The following is a 19904-nucleotide window of genomic DNA, read 5'->3' as shown; positions in this document are numbered from 1 at the left end:
GTTGTACAGTCATTGCTTTAGACTCGTCTGCTTTTTGACACGCATACTGGGTCAAACATCCTAAGTTTTAAAGTCTTCACAGTGATTTACATACTTTGCACAGCGACATGGATACCTTTTAATGCTGTTAAAAGAGTCATATACAGTATTTATAAGGTAAAATTCACCCTTAAATATCATTCTGTCTTCATATAATGATGTATTTGCGGCCGCAAAATTACACATGACGTGAGCTGACCGTGAGCTGTTACTACAGAGGGCGGACTATGATAGACGCGCGTGTATGGCAAGCCGTTTTAGCATTAAAACCTTTGTTCTGACTATCCATAATTATATTTAGAGATATCTCTAATTATATTTTGACTAGTCATAATTATAATTCGACTAGTCAGAATGACAATTAGAGATATCTGCAATTACAATTGTACTAGTACGAAATCATATTGGAGATATCTGCAAATATATTATGACTAGTCATATTCCTCCATTGACTTCCATTGAAAAATATTTGCAGATATCTCTAAATGAGTTTTGATTAGTCACAATTGTAATTAGAGATATCTCTAAATGAATTTAATTAAATATGAATTAAATATATTTATGGATAGTCAGAACAAAGGTTTAAATGCTAAAACGGCTTGCCATATGTGCGCGTCTGCTTCAGTGAACAGAACCTGCAGGTTTTGACCAAGCGGCAACCTCCCGCTCTCCCTCAGGAAGCCAATACGGAAGTAACTAAAACTGCAATTCATCCAAAATCCCGCTAGTCCTGGCCTCTCCTGGCTCCAAATTCAAATTTCAATTGAGCCCACTGTTAGAATGGCCAACTTTACAGCAGAAAAAAAGGTGTTTACAGCCTGGTACAAAAAAAGATTTTGGTTAATACAGCTACTATTACCCTTCATGACAACTGTGAGGGGGGTGAATTTTTTTTATAACTCATCCGTTTCCTTTATATTAAGTTATATTAAGTTTGCATAATTAAGGGAGTGGCCACTTGAGTGACAGCTAGATCTCGCTGGTCGCTGTCACGTCACCTCAGCTGAATCCTGCAGTTTAGCCACTGAACTCGGCATATTTATCGTATTTCTGTGTTGTTTTATGTGGCTTTATACAGTCAACTGCCTTTTGGACTTGTTTCCCACAATTATTAGATGGCATGGCATGCTGAGGGCACTTAATTGTGCTCACAAACCATTCACGTGGCCTCCGTTTCCCATGTGAGTAAAGTTATATACTTATATACCATCTCTATACATGTATTTGTTGTATTTAAGATCATTTATCGTTTATATTTATATTTAGAGCTGTAATGCACTCCAGAATCTGTCAGATTGATTAGCTGTAGGCTCTAGAACAGTCATCTGAAGCGTTGTCATACAGTGTTATGCTGGAGTTCATCAATAGTCTTACATTTACTAACACAGACTATATCTGAAGTGTTTGGAAGTAATTTGCGTTTTCCTCCTGTTGAAAAATGTCATAAGAACAATGTTTAGTGGCTCAATGTATTACAGCAGTGTTTTTAAACGTCTAAACACTTTATTGATATAGTGTACAGCGAAGCACATGTGGTCAGAACACAAACGAGTCACAGGTGATAAAGTATAAAGCATTTCTCCCAAAGTAAAGTGTGTCTGAACCAGGTCCAAGCTAAATGCTAGCAGGTGTCTGTAGCTCCGCCCACTCTCCGCCTCTTTGCCCTTGTTTGGTATCCCGCCGTGGGTGTGATGACGCGTGACCAAAATGGCGACGGTTGGCCGCGCCTACTTGTGGCTTCTTTTGCGCTCTTCAGAAACCTATGGGTGACGTCACGGACACTACGTCCATATATTTTACAGTCTATGGTTTTGACTAATAAAGTAGTAAACAACATTCAGTTTGTGGAACAGAGTGATCGTTCAGGAGCCGCGTGGGAAGTATGAACAGCACTTAGCAGTGGAAATGAAACCGAAAACGTACACATTATTTAAACAATCATATCGCATTTTAGAGTTATGATTACGACGAGCATTAACCCTTTTGAGTAACGTTACAGAGGTACACAAAAATGCACGTCAACATGATACACGTGATAGCGCCGACATCAGCGACGCAGAAGAAATAGTAAACCTGCCTAAACTGCTGAAAAGAGCCACGACTGTCATTCATCATGCGCAACATGAAGACAGCCATCCATAAAAACCTCTCAGACAGATACACATAAGTTCAGGATTATCTTATAGAACTGCTGATTACCTGGAAATGTGGATTTTTTTTGCACTCACAAAAAACGCAAGTGACCAAGCAAAACCTTAAGCTCTTACTGTTAGATTCAATTGAATAGAAAGCTTATTTTTTTGCACCTTTACTTAAATTGTTCCTTAATTTTGTCTCTGTCATTTAAATATTTTTTAAGAAGTTTTTAAATTGTTTTATTTTCCAGAGACAGGCCTGTTTAATTTATTTTCTTAAAGAAGGTTCAGTTTAACAAGTTGAAACAAAAGAAATACATAAAAAATAGTTTACTTGGTAAAATTTGCATTTCAGTTTATTTTTCAATTTTTATTCCAAATATTGTGATACATATCGAATCGTGAACATTATATCGTGATACACATCGTATCGTGAGCTGAGTGTATCGTTACACCCCTAATATATATAGTACATATGTGTGTGCGTGTGTATTTAAAAGGTGGGGGGGCTCCAATGTTTGTATATGTTCATGGGGAGGGCCCCTAAGAAAAAGGTTGGGAACCACTGCTCTAGAGATTGTGCAGCACCATTGATGGGATACAAGACCGGTAAAGAGATGATGCCAAACACTGAGGTCTTCAAGGACAACGCATACACTTAATACACAAATACGTTTCAATAAACGTATACATAAACATCACCTATGCTATAAAACTGCAGGTGAATCATGTTTATATATGATAACTTACATTTAATTACAACAATTATTGTAAACAGTGCTATACAAATAATCCTGAATTAAATTAAACTTTCATGCTGGGTCAACGGTTAATAAGGTTTTTTTTTCTTTTTCTTTTTTTTTTTCTCGTGTATAATGGAATTGTTTTCTTCCAAGTGGGGATGCTGTGTGTATGATTTATAACTGGTAACACAATTGTGGAAATGCAATGTATGAGTATGGACTATGAGTATTCTATGGTCTACTTCCTTATACAAAGTCCAGAAACATGATAAGAAGTTTGATTCTGTAAATTATTAATGAAGACTTAAGTGTGTATATATATATAGTCAGTTTAGTGAATGATATAGGACGACAAAGTGAGTAAGACTTCAGACAAGCAGAACACCTCTTAAAATACTGTAAGTTCAGACCACTCATTTCTTTTATTAATTTTTATTTTAGTTGCTTTATTGTTATTATGTTTTTGTCATGACTTTACTTAAATGTTGTTTGCTGGGTCAATATGATTGCACCTGCGGCAGCATGGTACAGCAGCAGAGTTGAATATTACACAAGAATGAGAGTATATTTACTAGCCATATTTGCCATAATAGTACATTTTTAATAAGTTTTATTACACAGTTTAGCTAGAGGACTCAAGCTTTAAAAAGGGAAATTTGCCTATTAAGAAAACTCCTTTGGGATTGTTTCAACAAAATGATCATGGTAAATCCGATTCAATACATTATCCTAAGCTAAGCTAATAGTGACCCAGCCAGAACAATAAATAGCCTGAATGATTTCAAAACTGGTTTAAGTCAACTGTTCAACTCTAGGACACTTGTAACATGAGCCTTTGTCAAAAAAGGTTGTGCATTGATCTTTTTGCAATGAGTTATTATTTCCAAATACATAATTAAACTGTTAAACTGTAAACATACACTCTTGTCTTCACCTAAATTACTATTTAAAAACATCAAAAGTAATTAAACTGGGTGATTTATGAATAAAATAATAATGAAATAATACTAATAATAAAGGAGTTGAGGGTGTAGTAGCAACTTTTTGCAGTGAATAAGGGCCCTATCATACACCTGGCGCAATGTGCGACACAATTGTGTTTGCCAGTTTCAGCTCGGCGCAAGAGTCGTTTTGACGTTTTGCGCTACGCTGTTTAAATAGCAAATGCAATTGCGCTCATATCTGCACCCATAGGCGTTCTGGTCTAAAAAAGCAGGAGTGTTGAGACGCATTGCTGGGGCGATGCTATTTTGAGAAACTATAATAGATTGAAAAAGAATTAAAATACTAAGCATATATATAGGATATAATAAGGATATATATAGGATATAAATATAAAGGATTAAAATATTACAAAACATATTAGACTATTTTCTAGCCTATACAAAAATATAAAAACTATACTTTCATGCCTTCTTCATCTCGGGGGGCTTTTTCAGTTCATTCATAACAACTTGCTTATGTATAATGTTATTATTATTAGCAGTGCTATTTATTATCTGCATATTTATATTTATTTTATTAAAACAAGCTCAGATTTGCCCACCTATCAGGTTTCAAACCATATGGGGCAGCATGTGTATTTAGATATAACTCAGGTTTTTGAGCACACTTCATTATTATTGTGCATTTATTTGTTTGCTGGAATTTGAACTGAATTTAGAAATAGTTTTGAAACAAATATTTGCGCTTAACAAAGTAAATTAATTATCTATAGGCAAACAGATGTCTGTGCGTACAAGAAGTTTCTCTATCCATGAGCGTGAAAGTGAAAGTAAAGAATGAGGAGGCTCATCTCTCATTCATGCTGCAGATGCTCTGTTTAACTGTTTTCTTGTTAGCGAAATGCTCAGTTTTTCCACTTACAAACTCCGTTATGTAAATAGCAAATGTGCTTATGGTGCGACTGTCAAAACAACTTGTCTGTCAAAACAACTTCACATTAACAAGACAGCAAAACTTTTCATAAATCTGTCATCAAACCCCAGGGATCCAGCATCCCCTGGCAAAAATGATGTACGCGAGTAAAAAAAAATAGCATTTAACAAATTGTTTTAGTACAATCCTATTTCATGATTAAAAATCTTAAATGTTAAACATTAGCATTCAAATACAAAACTATCAGTGCTTCCCACTAGTTTGAAACATACTTGCGGTGGTAGCTGGATTGAAACACACCATTTACCCACGTCACATAAATAGTTACCTATATGCGACAAACAAAACAAAAATTACATTTTTAACAATAATTTTATTTATTATGACGCTGTTTCTTTTCAATGGGTAAAGTGAAAAAAAGACTTGAAATAAAAAAATAAATAAATCCACAATTTCTCTATTTTTCTCTATTACTCAATTCAGGAGTCATGTGCACCTACTGACAGGTAAAATCTCTTCTCTCTTTCAAGTTCAAAGCAAACTTGAATTCCACAGCATTTTATATATGTAAATGAAATACCCCATGTAATATAGTCTAATAGAACTGTAATATTCTAGCTGCAAAAAATCAGACGAGACAGAAATTGCAGCATTCAAAAATCTCTTTACTTCTCTTACTACTCGCCTCACTTCCGTTTTCCAAATTTTACATAAAAGTTAGTATCAGTTACAAATTGAAACACAATCACCTTAAGTCATTTAACCAACTTTAACTCTCTAGTTTACAACACTGTCTTAACACCAGAGATACAGATTTGAACAGTTCTGTAGTATAAGGAACTTAAGCAGTCAAGCTAACGCTGTTTGGTAACTTAAGCAGCACAAACTCAGTACAACAACACCCCAAATCTAAGTAACAGTCCATTAACCAGCAAAGTTTTTGAACCGTACGATTAGGTCTGTGAGTCTGAGTGGTTGTACTGTGATCAGTGTTGCCAACAGGAGTTGCTTTTGTGCATGGATATGCAGTGAGATTGGAAACATTCCAGGTTTTCCCATTACTAAGCACATATATACCCACCCCCAGTTTTTTGTTAACTGTGAGGGGATCAGTGTATGTCTTGTGTCCCTTTGGAACAAGCAGAAGGTTTCGAACTCTCACTTTATCTCCCTCCTGAAAGCGAGGAATTTGTGCACCACGCTTAGCATCAGTGTAGAGTTTCATTTCGTCTTGCATCCTTGTGATTTTTGACACACCGATACATCATTGTATGCAGAAGGAGATGGCAGAATAGAGAACCTCGTTTGCATTTGCCAGCCAAAAATAGCTGAAATGGTGAGGTGCCAGTAGCAGCGGGAGGAGTAGCTCGGTACACTTTTAGAAAATCAGTCACAACAGTTTTCCAAGGTTGATAGGGGTGTAACGATACACTCAGCTCACGAAACGAGGTGTAACACGATATAATGTTCACGATTCGATATGTATCACGATATTTGGAATAAAAATTGAAAAATAAACTGAAATGCAAATTTTACCAAGTAAACAATTTTTTATGTATTTCTTTTGTTTAAACTTGTTAAACTGAACCTTCTTTAAGAAAATAATAAACAGGCCTGTCTCTGTAAGTGTGTTAAATTAATTAATAAGTGTGTTAAATTAATGCCTAAATGGGGACAGCGCCCTCTAGAGTGTGCGTGATGTAATAAGCAGGTGGAGTAGAGACCGCCCACAGCAGAGTTAACGAAGCATTGCTGTGGGTAAGTTGCGCGTTTCTCCCGGGTGGAAAATGACCATTAATAAGTGTTTAAAACACATAAATATTAGCTTTAATGTGACTTAATGTTTCAATGAATATGTTGGGACACTGTTAGTTGTGTTTGGCGTCGAGTGTGCTGCTCAATCTTGAGTTTATAACGTGTTTATATAAGGAGGCCTGATTGAAACCAATTTGTCTTGTGTTTCATATAGAGGTGGTCATTTTCTTTGTGATCCAGCAACTATTTACACGCGCTGTCTGTCTCCATTGTACAGGTATGTGTTGAATGTTATAAATTAATTGTTTGTAATTCTTTTTCTTCTTACTCAAAACAAGTTACTAAAAGTCTCCACTAGGTGGGGAAGTTTCCTTACTTTTGGAGTTGAATTGTATTGCTCTGTTACACTCAGTGATTGTACATTGAGAATTGTGATTCATTAATTTGTCATGTAAAATTCAAAGTGTGTTATGTTTTTCATATTCTGACTTAAAATGTACACTGTACAATCACAAAGTTAAAAAGAATTCATTGGCATATAAAAATATATATATAAAACTGTTTTAAATAAAACAGGGCAGAGTTAACGAAGCATTGCTGTGGAGGTGGTCATTTTCTTTGTGAACCAGCAACTATTTACACGCGCTGTCTGTCTCCATTGTACAGTGTACAGTAAGAAGACAGCCCAAGCAAGACAGTCACATTGGTGCCGTGAAGTTGTGATGCCGCTGTGTTGCTATGGGGTGTCTTCAAGCAAGCTGATCACCGCTTCTAAAGGACTGGAAGCATCTGACATTAATTGAGCAGTTCGTCATCTACATACAGTGCTTTGCGATTAAAGGATCTCATAGACTTTTCACACTACAGGACTTTCTCACACTGCTTTTTGTAATCAAGTTGATTTATGGACAATTGGTGAATCACACTGGTCAAAATGAGTAACATCAATAGATACTTAGCTGAGAAAAATACTTCTGTTCCGGTGGGTAGAGGCAGAGGGGTTTTAGGCCTCCCAATTTCATTTCCAATGGAAAGCCCCAGTGCTGATAATAATAATAATAGACCTGGTTATACTAATGGGGTGCACTCCACACAAGAGCGCAATGCAGCTGACGTGCAGTTTAATGCCAGTCATAGATTTGCAGAGGCTAGCACCTCAACACCTCATGCTGCACCTGATATGCTAGGGCAGATGACTTCAATTGTTAATCAGATTGGCCAACAATTGGCAGACAATGTCATGTCTCATCTTAGCTCCTATAGTTTAGACACTGTCATGCCTATTAGACATAAATCTGATGATAATAAATTAGATAGCCCTTTGTCGATTTAATGTTCCAAAGTGTGGAACGGGATAATACCTTTGCAGATTATGATCAATATGTGAGGAAATTGATAGATAATCTCAAAGAAGCCATGTTGGTTGCTCAGGTGAACAACTCTGCGAGTCAGCTACGGCAGACCGAGCACTACAACAAAAAAGTCAAAGGCAGAGACATCGAGGAAGGTGATTATGTGCTACTCGCCAACAAAGGAGAACGTGGTCGACGCAAGCTAGCCGACAGGTGGGATTCAACACTGCACGTTGTGTTATCTGTAGACCCGAGATGTCATACTTACCGGATTAAGAATACTCGAACTAATCAGGAGAAAGTTGTTCACAGAAATTTGATTTTACAAAGCAACTTCCTACCCATTGAAGAGCCAAACTCTGAGCAATCTCATATTGATCATGAAACTGATGAGTCTGAAAGTGATGCTACTTTTGTTGAATCAGAGGATACTGATGATGGAAATGATGGACCAGCTCATTCCCCAGTTTGCTCATTGAGTTCTTCATCTGATGAAAGAATCAGGGCTGGCAGATAGGTAAAACCAATAAATAGACTTATCCAAATTATGTCGCAGAAAACCCATATCCATATTGATAATATTTGGTAATGAACTTCCCAAAACTAAAAAAACTATTCATTTATGTATTATATGCCTACCGGGCATAGGAACCTTATTTCGACATTTGTTTAAGTGGGACCGCAATTAGTGTTGCACGCTTTGCTCTCGGAGAGTGCGGAAGAGTTGCATCAGCCTCAGTCGGAGTCCAGCCGCTGACGGGGAAAGACCTGCAAAAGTTTCTCCTGCACTTGTGTTCGTATTGGTATGTTTAATATAGTCTGTTCGATTGAAGTTCATATAATGTTGCATAAAATATGTTTAGGAACGTTTTTTATTCAGTCAGATTATAATATTGAGAAGATTCTGAGATTTATGTTAGTTTAATATAGTGCACAGTGTGTGTGAAAGGAGAGGAAAGTGTAGAGAGAAATTCTGAGTGAGTGTCCCACATGTGTTTCAGGTATGTTTGATGTTGATGAAGTCAAATTGTAAAATTGTTGTGTGTGAATTTTTTATGATGTTTTATCATTCTAATTGTTCTCAAAAATTAATAATTGACTATCTGAATCTAAATTGTGCTTTTATGTAATGGTATATTGCATGGTGAATAAGCCTAATTGTTTGAGAACATATATATGCTGTTTTTTTGAAAATATAAATTTGATTTAGCACTTTGAGTACAATTGTAAAGAGCTACACCACTTATTTTCACTTTATTTTTATTTCATTTAAACAAATATATGTTTTTCATGAGTATTATTTTACAGTGTTATAAAGTCAGCCTCAGTCGGAGTCCAGCCGCTGACGGGGAAAGACGTGCAAAAGTTTCTCCTGCACATGTGTTCGTATTGTGTGTGTGAAAGGAGAGGAAAGCGTGGAGAGAGTTTCTGATTGAGTGTCCCACATGTGTTTCAGGGACCAATAAATAGATGACGCAAAGCTGTCCTGCTGTTTCCGGTGTGATTATTGGTTATGTACAGATTGGGATCTGCTATACACATGTCTGAATAAATGCTTGCGATCTATTGTTCCTGTCCAGCTCAATGCCATTGATATCTGTATTGAAGACCCCGAGAAAATCCAGATCCCCGAAGTTTACCAAGATCTCTCAGAAACATTTAACAAGCAAAAAGCCACCAAACTCCCTCCTCACCATGAGTATGATTGTGCCATTGAATTGTTACTTGGTACAACGCCCCCTCGTGGGAGAATCTTTCCTCTTTCTCAGACAGAAACTGAAACCATGACCGCATACATGAAGGAGGAATTGGAAAAGGGATTCATCCACCCGTCGACGTCACTCGCATCAGCTGGCTTTTTCTTCATAGGGAAGAAAGATGGAAGCTTATGCCATTGCATCGACTACAAAGGTTTGAATGAGATCACAATTAAATACCATTTCCCCCTGCCTTTACTTTCAGCAGCCCTTGAACAATTACGCTCAGCCTGGTATTTCACCAAGCTTGATCTTCGCAGTGCTTACAACCTCATCCGAATAAGGCAAGGGGATGAATGGAAGACCGGCTTCTTTACTGTAAATAGCCACTTTGAATATTTGGTTATGCCCTTCGGCCAAGCAAACAGTCTTTCCGTCTTCCAGGCTTTCATTAACGAAGTATTTAGAGACATGCTGAATCAGTGGGTCATTGTGTACATTGACGATATTCTCATTTATTCCAATTCCTTAGAGGAGCATACCAACCATATCAGAGCGGTTCTGAAAAGGCTCATCGAAAACCAACTATACGCCAAGTTTTCCAAGTGTGAATTTCATCAAACCTGCATCTCATTCCGGGTTTACATCTTCAGTGCAGAGGGTGTGGCTATGGACGAGAAAAAGGTAGATACAGTCATTAACTGGCCTAAACCCGACTAAGTTGGAGTGATGATGCAACTTCAACCAAGGCATTCAACCACTTCAAAGCTTGCTTCTTCTCTGTACCGATCCTCTGCCGCCCTGATCCTAATTTGCCGTTTAACCTGGAAATTGGCGCATCCAACACTGGCATTTGAGCCGTACTTTCCCAGAAACCAGAGAACTCAAACAAGCTCCACCCATGCGCCTTCTTCTCACACAAGCTCAATTCGGCTGAAAGAAATTATGATGTGGGCAACCGTGAGCTTTTAGCCATGAAAGCAGCTATGGAGGAGTGGAGGCACTGGTTAGAAGGAACCAAACATCCATTCACTGTAATCACAGACCACAAGTACCTCGAGTATATCCGCTAAGCTAAGAGATTGAACCCCAGGCGGGCAAGATGGGCGCTGTTCTTCACCCGTTTTGACTTTTCAGTCACATATATCCCCGGTTCCAAGAATGTCAAAGCTGATGCTCTTTCCCGTCTCTCCGATGATGAGATACTGAATGTTGAAGAACAACCCGTCATAGAGGAGTCCATCACCCTGGCCCCCATCAGATGGGATATCGATACAGAGATCTCACATGCCTCGTCTCAAAACCCCACACCTCCGGCATGCCCTGCAAACAAGATCTTTGTTCCCCCGTCTCTAGGAGAAAAATTGATAACGCTCTGGTTACTAAAGTAACCCTCGGGGAACAGAAATGCTATTGGTGGATTTATTCATTAATCCACGAATAGGGATTTCGTTTCAGAAAGTCAATCGTCTAAAAGAGTAAACAACAGGGCAAAGACATGCCAATGAACTGTCAGCGTAAGCTTGCGCACGTGTGCCATTTTGCCAATTAGCTCCGCATATAAACACAGGGGAAGCAAGGAAACGCCATCCTTTTAAGCTGAACAGACTGACACTCACAGGTAAGGAACAGTCATTATGGTGATGCTAAATAGCATTTCCGTTCCCCTCCTCGGGGTACGAGGGTTATTTTAGTAACGAGAGCATTCCCCTTCGGATGGGGAACTTCAAAGCTATTAGTGGATTTATTCATTAATCTACGAATGGGGAAATATCTGGAAAACACCATAATGACTGCACCTTACCTTCGCCTCCGATGAGAGGATAACCAGGCATAGCGTGAACGCACCTGCATCAAAGAGAGGCGCGGCCTTCCAACGTGATCTCTGGCCCTTACTTATCCCACTTCAAAAGAAGTTTTACGGATTTAGATATATTTTTTGGGAGTCGCAAGCGTCTAGAAAATTCTAAAAAAAATCCGACAGTATTTTTGGAAAAGCATGCAGTCTAGATAGGGAGGATACTGCGGAGGCCACCTGCTACCCAATGGGGAGATATAATGGCAAAAATATATGGTCTAGCCCTGAGAAGGGGGAGTACGCATATAATGAGATGCTTAGCGGAGTGGGAAGACACAGGTCCGCCCATGAGGGGGTCTGCACCATGGCTGAATAAGCATATGGGATCGCCTGGTAGGGATCACGCATAGCAGGCACCTACACCCAAAACGCGGGCTGACCAGCAGGCAGACCTACAACGTAGTGAACCAGCAAGTGACTCCTCTGCTGAGTCAGTGCTGGGGACCTCGGAGGAATCTGCAGGGCTCACCTAATGGTGTACTTTACTGACAGATGAAAAAGCGCACGTATCTCCGTGTTAGGGAGAATGGCACAGCAATCGTGTTTCAACACCTTAACCGAGTTGTTTCCTCAATCACCAACGGTTACCTAATACCCTTGAGGAAACCGGCTCCACTCGCAGATTGTAAAACCTTGCAAATGTATTAGGTGTCGCCCACCCCGCAGCTCTACAGATGTCTGTTAGAGGGGCACCGCGTGCACGCGCCCAAGAGGATGCAACGCTCCGAGTGGAGTGTGCACACACTCTCAGGGGACACGGCTCGCCCTGGCTCTGATAAGCGAGGGAGATGGCACCACTATCCAGTGGGCCAACCTCTGTTTCGATACGGCACTTCCCTGCTGCCGACCGCCATAACAGATGAAGAGCTGCTCAGATGATCTAAAGCTCTGAGAGCGGTCGAGATAAATGTGGAAAGTGCGAACTGGACAACGTTAGAAAAGGACTGGGTCTGCCTCCTCCGGCCTCCTTGGGCTTATATCCCGGGTGGGGTCTCAGGAACGGGTGAGTAAGCCAGCCCGAATTACAGGCACGAGTCACTTACCGAAAAATGCCTCCAGGTCCCCGACCCTCTTAATCGATATCAACACGACCAGCAGAGCTGTCTTCAGGGACAGAAATCTTAAAGATACTGAGTCGAGGATCGAAGGGATCTGACGCAGGCTCGTGAGAATGAGGGCAAGATCCTAAGAGGGCATGAGAGGGGGGCGGGTGGATTAATTCACCTAGTGCCCCTGAGGAACCGGATGATGAGTTTATGCCTTCTTATGGGGCTGCCAGCCACCGCGTCATGAGAGCGGAGATAACAGCCACGTAACCTTGAGTGTGGAGGGCGACAGCCTGCTCTCCAACTTCTCTTGGAGTAAAGAAAGCACAACGCTGATCTGGCAAATTTCGGGGGTCTTCTCTGGGAGAGACGCACCATTCAGTGAATAGACTCCACTTCAAGGACAAGGCGCGCTCAGGGAGGGGGCACTAGCCCGAGTGACGGTATTAACCACTGCAATCGGTGGGTTACCTAAGTCTTCCTCGCATCTAAGGACCACCCGTGGAGGTTCCAAAGATCGGGGTGAGGGTGTCAGATGGTGCCCTGTCAATGAGAGAGTAGGTGCTCTCTCAAAGGGATCTGCCAGGGAGGGCCATCGCGAGGGGGGAGAGCTCTGACATCCAAGTCCGGTTGGGCCAGAGGGGCGCAACAAGCAACCTGTTCCTCGTCCTCCCTGACCTTGCACAGTAACTGTGCGAGCAGGCTCACTGGGGGAAACGCATGTTTGCGCATGCCCCGAGGCCAGCTGTGAGCCAGTTCATCTGTGCCAAGAGAGCCCTCGGTCAGGGAAAAGAACAACTGGCAATGAGCATTATTGGGGGAAGCAACAGATTGATCTGGGCTTCCCCAAATCGCGCCCATATCAGCTGAACACACTCAGGGTGGAGTCTTCATTCTCCGAGACGTAAAGGCTGCGAGCGCATCGGCTGCATGGTTGAGCTTGCCTGGAATCTGAATGGCACGCAGCGATTTCAGCCGCGGATGACTCCAGAGGAGCAGAGTGCTGTCCGTCCTGACCAGCAAGTGTTTCTGCTCCAGCACCGGAAAAAACGGTGGAAGTGAGGAACACAGCCAACAGCTCCAGGCGATATGCCAATGCAACTGGATTCCTTTCCACAGGCCCGCTGCTGCATGCCCACAATGCACAGCCCCCCAGCCCATGCTGAAAGCATCTGTTGAAACAACAACATGACTGGACACCTGTCCTAGAGGCACTCCGGCCTGTAAGAACGAGGGGTCATTCCAAGGGCTGAGGGCGTGACGACACAGTGCAGTAACAGTGACTCGGTGTGCACGCGCATGTCATGTGCGTCTGGGGGCTCGATCGTGAAGCCAGTGCTGGAGTGGTCTCATATGGAGTAATCCGAGCAGCGAGAAGCGGCTGCGGATGCCATTTGCCCCAGGACCCTCTGAAATAATTTCAGTGGGACCACTATTTTACTGTCGATCCGTCTCAGACAGTACAGCTGAGACAGCTGAGCGCAGTCTCAGGAGAGGCGCGCTGCCATGGCTCCAGCCCAAGAAAACAGATCATTTACACGAGGGCGAGTTTGCTCTTTTCTCGGTTGACCTGAAACCCCAATAGGTGGAGGTGCCGGAGCACCTTGTCTCTGTGCATAATCATTTGCTCCCGAGAGTGGACTAAAATCAGCCAGTCAAGATAATTGAGTTTGCAGATACCCGCAAGTTGAAGGGGCACAAGGGCACCCTCCACAAGCTTGGTGAAAGCCCACGGAGACAGAGAGAGCCCAAAGGGGAGGACTTTGTATTGCCAGGCTTGACCTTTGAACACAAACCCCAAAAACTGACGGTAGCGGTACGGAAGTATAGAGACATGGAAGTATGCGTCCTTCAGGTCTATTGCTGCAAACCAATCCTCAGGACGAATGCATCGAAGTATGCGCTTTTGTATAAGTATTTTGAATGACAGCTTGTAAAAACAGTTGTTCTAAACACGCAGATCTAGGATTGGCCGTAACCCACTGCTCTTTTTTTGGGTATGATAAAGTGCGGGCTGTAAAACCCGCTCTCCATCTTAGTTAGAGGAACCGGCTCAATTGCATCCTTCACCAAGAGGACAGCAATCTCCTCTCACAAGACAGGGGTGGACACAGGGCTGACCCTGGTGAAATACACACCCATGGACTTGGGGGGCCGTCGATTAAATTAAATTGCATAGCCTAGTCTGATCTTGAATATGAACCACCACGACAAGCTGGTCTGCGCTAAACAGGCAGGCGGAGCCCTCCTAATGGCTTTATCGATAGGATCGCTGATGTACCAACAGTCCAGTGCAGCAGCGCAGGCAGGGGCGTGGCAGCACTCGTAGGTGGGTCCCTTTGGTGAGGAGCAGTGGATGTGGATGACTCGGCATGGAGGAGCGGACTCCCCGCCAATAGATTGACATTTCGTATCACGTCAGACTTCTCCTTCACCTCCCTGAATTCCTGGGTGAACTCACCGATGATGTCGCTGAACAGGCCACTCTGCGATATGGCCAAGTTAGGAAAAGCGGACTTCGTCACCATTGCGCATATCTGCCAGGTTTAGCCAGAGGTGGCACTCCTGGACCATGATTTCGGTGCGGAGCTCGTGATACAAGCCTGGATTGCAACCACTTTTATGCTGCCTGGCCAGCTTTGGTAGGTGGCCATAGCGTGGGCAGCTTGGCCTGCAGCTCTGGCTCTGAGGAAGGCAGATAACCTGCAGGCTTTGGATAGAAGGTTTAGAAGGTTGACCCCACCAGGAAGCGCCACCATGCGTCAAATACCATCTCACACCCTCTGGCTGCTCCGCGGTCAAGGGTGGTGAGGTCAGAGGAGCACACAGATCAGGCAGAAAAAAGGTGCCCTCCAAGACTGCGTGAGCCTACTGTGCACCTCAGGGAAGAAGGGGACAGGAGGCTTTGAATGTCTGGCCTTCTTAGTATGCCCCACGTAACACCCATCTAGTCGGTCCGGCTGTGGGGCTGGGGGATAAACCATCTCCAGACCCACAGCTGAAGCTGCCCGGGAAAGCACAGCTAACATGTCCGCTTCGAGATCCGGCAAACTTAGCGACAATACAAACCACTCTAGAGAACCGGACCCAAAGAACGCCAGGCAAGGGAGAAAGTTTAAATTATACAAAGGGACTATTAGTGCTTAGAGAGTTAAGTGCTAGTAAGAAGGGGGGCAGAGTGGGGGTAGAGAGGGAAAAATGTATTTCTACAGGTGGTTTGTCTCAAGCCCACTCACAGGTGAGAAGCTAAATTTAGAGATGCTGTTTTTTGTTTGTTTGTTTTTTTTTAGATATGGAGTGATTGTAAGAAAGTGTCTGGGGCAAAAGTGCAAAACTGGTACAAGTGTAGGTTAATAAAAATATTATTTTGCAAACAAACATAGATTACATGAAATAATCTTACCGCTTCACCACTGGTCGATTTGCACCTCCTGTATATAATAAAAAGCAAATTTACAATTAAAATTTTATTAATGTTATGATACTTTAACGCAAAAACTTGGATGTTTTTCTGAACACATAAAAGTGGAGTAAGTCACAAAGCTGTTTATAAATTTCAGTTCATAAAATTGAACTCACCTTTGAAATCAGAAGAATCATTAGTACTGTAATGTGAAATAGTTTTGTCTTCACTGTCGCTGTCAGAGTTTTTGCGATGGTCCATCTGTGGAAAACATTTGACTGCTTTTAGTTATCCAGGGGGGTATTCCAGAAAGCTGGGTTAACTTACCATCTGCTAAACCCTAAACTCTCGGTTGATTTACCCAAAACCTGCTTACCGCGAGTATGTTGGTTCCAAAACAGGTGACAAGAGTTAGTTAAATCAACCTCCTGAAGATAACCGCGGGTTAATGCGCGTGCACGGCACACACCTGAAGGCATTTTCAGTAGATCGCCGAATTCACGAGTCACCATAGAAAGTCACGGTGAGGAAAAAAGGGCAACGCACTTTACAGAGTCGAAGCTGGAGGTTTTAAACACGGAGATTACACATCTGCTTCAACGAAGGAAAGAAATATAGAATAAGAAATAGATAAGAAAAGAAAAAATAAATAATAAGAAAGTTTGTTAGTTCATTAAATTACACATGCCACCCTCCATTTTATTCATTGTAATTAAACTTCTGTTTAACATCCTTTTGAGTATGTTGTGTAACCATTCATGCATTTATTTTTCTTGCCATTAATTTCTTAAGGCCACAATATGTGTATTGACTAATAAGGCTTATAGAAATTGTAAACTTTCTGGAGCTAGAACTCTGTCCAAAGTCATTAAACACAGAAACATTCTCCTAAAAGGTAATATTTAATTACTGGAGCTCTTTATTTAACACTCTAGAATATTCTTTCTGACATGCAGCTAATAGAAAGAGGCCTGTCTAACTGCTGTGGTCCACCAGTTAGAGGAGATGCTGTGTCCTATAATAAAGGCTCATCAGTGGTTGAGTTTTTGACTTAAACCACACAATCTGTTTTATTTCAGGAAAATAAGAAATTAACAGACCAAAATATTTGATTAAACATAGTTTTTTGACAAATTATATTTCTAAGCACTCTTCCATCTGTTTTGTCTGCTTGGGTCACTGAGATTTCCTCTGGGTCAGGCTGCAGGTAGGGTGTCATTGTATAAGGCAGAAAAGGGGATCTTTTGTCCTCCAGCAAGTAACAATGTAGTGCCCAGTAATGATTCTATTGTATAATACAAATATAATAAAAATAAACATTGTGTAAAGCAACATTTGCTTTGTTTTTTATTTTATTTTTTTTTTTACTATATTTGTGTTATACACTTGAATCATTACATCCTGAAAATCAGCCATTTAGCCTCAATATATAGTGATGAGGTGGGGTCATCACATATGTGCTGGTAGGATGAAGCAGTAATGAGTTTAATAGTTGAAACACCAAAAGATTGAGGACAGAAAATTAAGTTGTACCTGCACATTTATACTATGGACAGATTTCATATTATAGTGTCCTTTAGTGACTGAGGGAGCTTTAAAATTGGCTGCAAATGCACACAGGCATTTGGAAACCCTGAAAAAAATATTATATTAAAAAATGTAGGTGTGTGCATGAATGTATACATATAAACGACGTCCTACATATTAAATTATAGGTATATTTTCCTACTAGATTCGAACTCGCTCCGCTGTTCGCTCCGTTGATCATTATCGACGCACTGTCCACTACACTACTGCCGTGCTCTGAATCAACTGTGTAATGATACGCAGTGATTTATGACCAAGTAACTGTACAAAAGTGTAAAAAACAGTTCAGTGCGAGGCGTACTGTACAGGTGGTCATACTGCCACATTGTACAGTTGCCTAAAATGCCCTGACGCGAATACAAAGAGCTGCACTGAATGTTTTTTATGGTAAGCGCAGACCCGCGGTTTGTCACATTTGATTTCAATAAGGTTTGTTAAATACATTAACATTATGAATTTGGTTATGAAAAAAAACTATGCACTTATAACCCTCACAATGAAAAAACTTGTATCTGTGTGTCCACATCCATAAATATTCTCATCAAAAGAGCACGCAATGCTCAGTAAACTCTCTGAAACAGACAAACTCTGGAACATAGCAACTTACTCTCTGAACATAACCTGCTCCGGAGCAGGTTATTTTCAGAGAGTAAGTTGCTATGGCTACTTAACATACCCAGAAGTTACCTCCGATTTTGGAACCAAAGCTGAGGTTATCTATCTACTTACTCTCAAACTTACCCGGGTATGTCACATAACCTGCTTTCTGGAACAGCCCCCAGGGCACTTGTCGAGTTGGACTTGTAATCAAAAAAGGAGGAGTGAATGAACGGCACTCTCTTCATCTTCAAGACCCAGAATAATAATAATAATAAATATAATAATAACTTTTATTCATAGGCACCTGTCAAAGCACTCAAGGACACCTTACAGCATATCACAAGCACATCATGAAAATACAAGCACTAAAAAAAAAAACAATCGACATAATATTAAACCATCAAACCATTAAAAGCTGTACTAAACAAAAAAAGTTTTTATCGGAGATTTAAAATTGGAAATCCACCTGGCGAATGTGCAAAGACAAGGATAACTTTGGCGCTGTATCACTAAAAGCCCTGCCACCAAATGACTTCATCTTAAAGTTTGGAACAGATAACATCAGAGGACCAATTACTCTCTAGAGGAGCTCTGCTACATCAGTCCTAGCGCTATATCAGTCTCTGCTATGGAGTGAACCACTAGAATTTAGCTTCAGAGCCTCTCACAAGACTGAAGACATGCCATCTACCAACCTGATTTCCAGACTGAAAGCAGTTTAGTCACCAGTGCAAGAGAAGACACGACAGCAGCGGTTGACTTCCTATCCCCTTAGTGTTTCGCTGGTGTGCACAAAAGAGCAGTTTCCAACTAAAGAGCAGATTCCCTTTGAGCAACACAGTCAATAAACATGTCTTTTTCAAGAAGCAGTTCTGACTCTGCCTTTCTGGATGCGGTGGTTCCTATCTCCAGGTGATGGGCACGGGTATTGCATCACAAGTCTGGGGGTCCAGCATGTTGATGCGGTGCTTGCGGACAGCTCATGCTTTCACTGTGAGGGCATCGCTGTTGCAGACTGCGGCTGTCAAGCCTCCCCCATTGCTCCCCTTGAAAACGTTTAGCACACGGTCAGACGTGAGGATCACTGTTGGGGCTTATTTGTCAACTCTGGGTCTGCAGACCCCCCACTTCTCCACAGCACGCCCCATCCAAGTCTTCGAGTGGTTGTACGGTTCATCCCCCGGGATGCCCGCGCCTCTGATTGATGACACTGGAGATCAGAGGTTCATCGCGACATCGAAGAGTGAGCTGTCTCGCTCAGATGACTGACCGAGCTCCCTTCCATCCAATGGGGTGCAATACATGGTCACTGTTTTCAAATAAGACATGATGGCTGCGCTTTCTGGACTGCTTCGGCAGGGCAGGTGGAGATAGCTTTTCCCCCAGTCTCACTACCAGAACGAATAGAGGGTGTGATGTGCGGGCTGATGAAATATGAATCTTCCAGCTCCCATCCGCTTCTTCCCAGGGGCGAACAGCGAGCACACACATATAGAGGACGTTTTTCTCCTCGGTCCTTGTGCGCTTCCGCCTTCGCCTCCCTTGATGGCGTTTATCTGGGAGCCCGGTTCAGCTTGTGCCAAGGTTCCTACCGCCCCCTTTTAATATTAGGTAGTGAGCCTGCAAGCGATGCCGGCGGAGGAGGCAGACCCAGCCCTTTCATTGCTATTTCCAGGCTGAGCGATACCTTACTCATTCGCAAGATTTTATAATACTCGAGTGGAGTTGGTTTTCCTCCCAATTACTGGTTTACTCCGGTCAATCAGGAAGAAATTAGCTCAGTGTCAAAAACGTTTGCTGTGCCATGCTCC

At 41.8% G+C, this 19904-nt stretch overlaps 1 protein-coding gene across 2 annotated transcripts in view; it reads right to left on the bottom strand.

Moving 5' to 3' along the window:
• Positions 1–19904, bottom strand: part of LOC147842916 (uncharacterized) — a 67950-nt gene that overhangs the window by 46266 nt on the left and 1780 nt on the right. Inside the window, exons 2-3 of one of the 2 annotated variants that reach the window (XM_087260281.1) lie at positions 16083–16167; positions 15907–15934 (exon numbers count right to left, since the gene is read on the bottom strand). The exons of the other annotated variant lie outside the window; for it this stretch is intronic. Of the exons in view, the coding sequence (XP_087116407.1) occupies positions 15907–15934; positions 16083–16167 (113 nt within the window). The remainder of the gene's footprint in view (positions 1–15906; positions 15935–16082; positions 16168–19904) is intronic. 2 annotated transcript variants of the gene reach the window in all.

Source organism: Danio rerio, chromosome 7, assembly GCF_052040795.2.
Source record: "Danio rerio strain M-AB ecotype USA chromosome 7, GRCz13ab, whole genome shotgun sequence".
In the NCBI taxonomy this organism is placed as follows: Eukaryota; Metazoa; Chordata; class Actinopteri; order Cypriniformes; family Danionidae; genus Danio; species Danio rerio.
The sequence above is the reverse complement of the archived record's forward strand: the minus strand, read 5'-3'. Positions and strand labels throughout refer to the sequence as shown.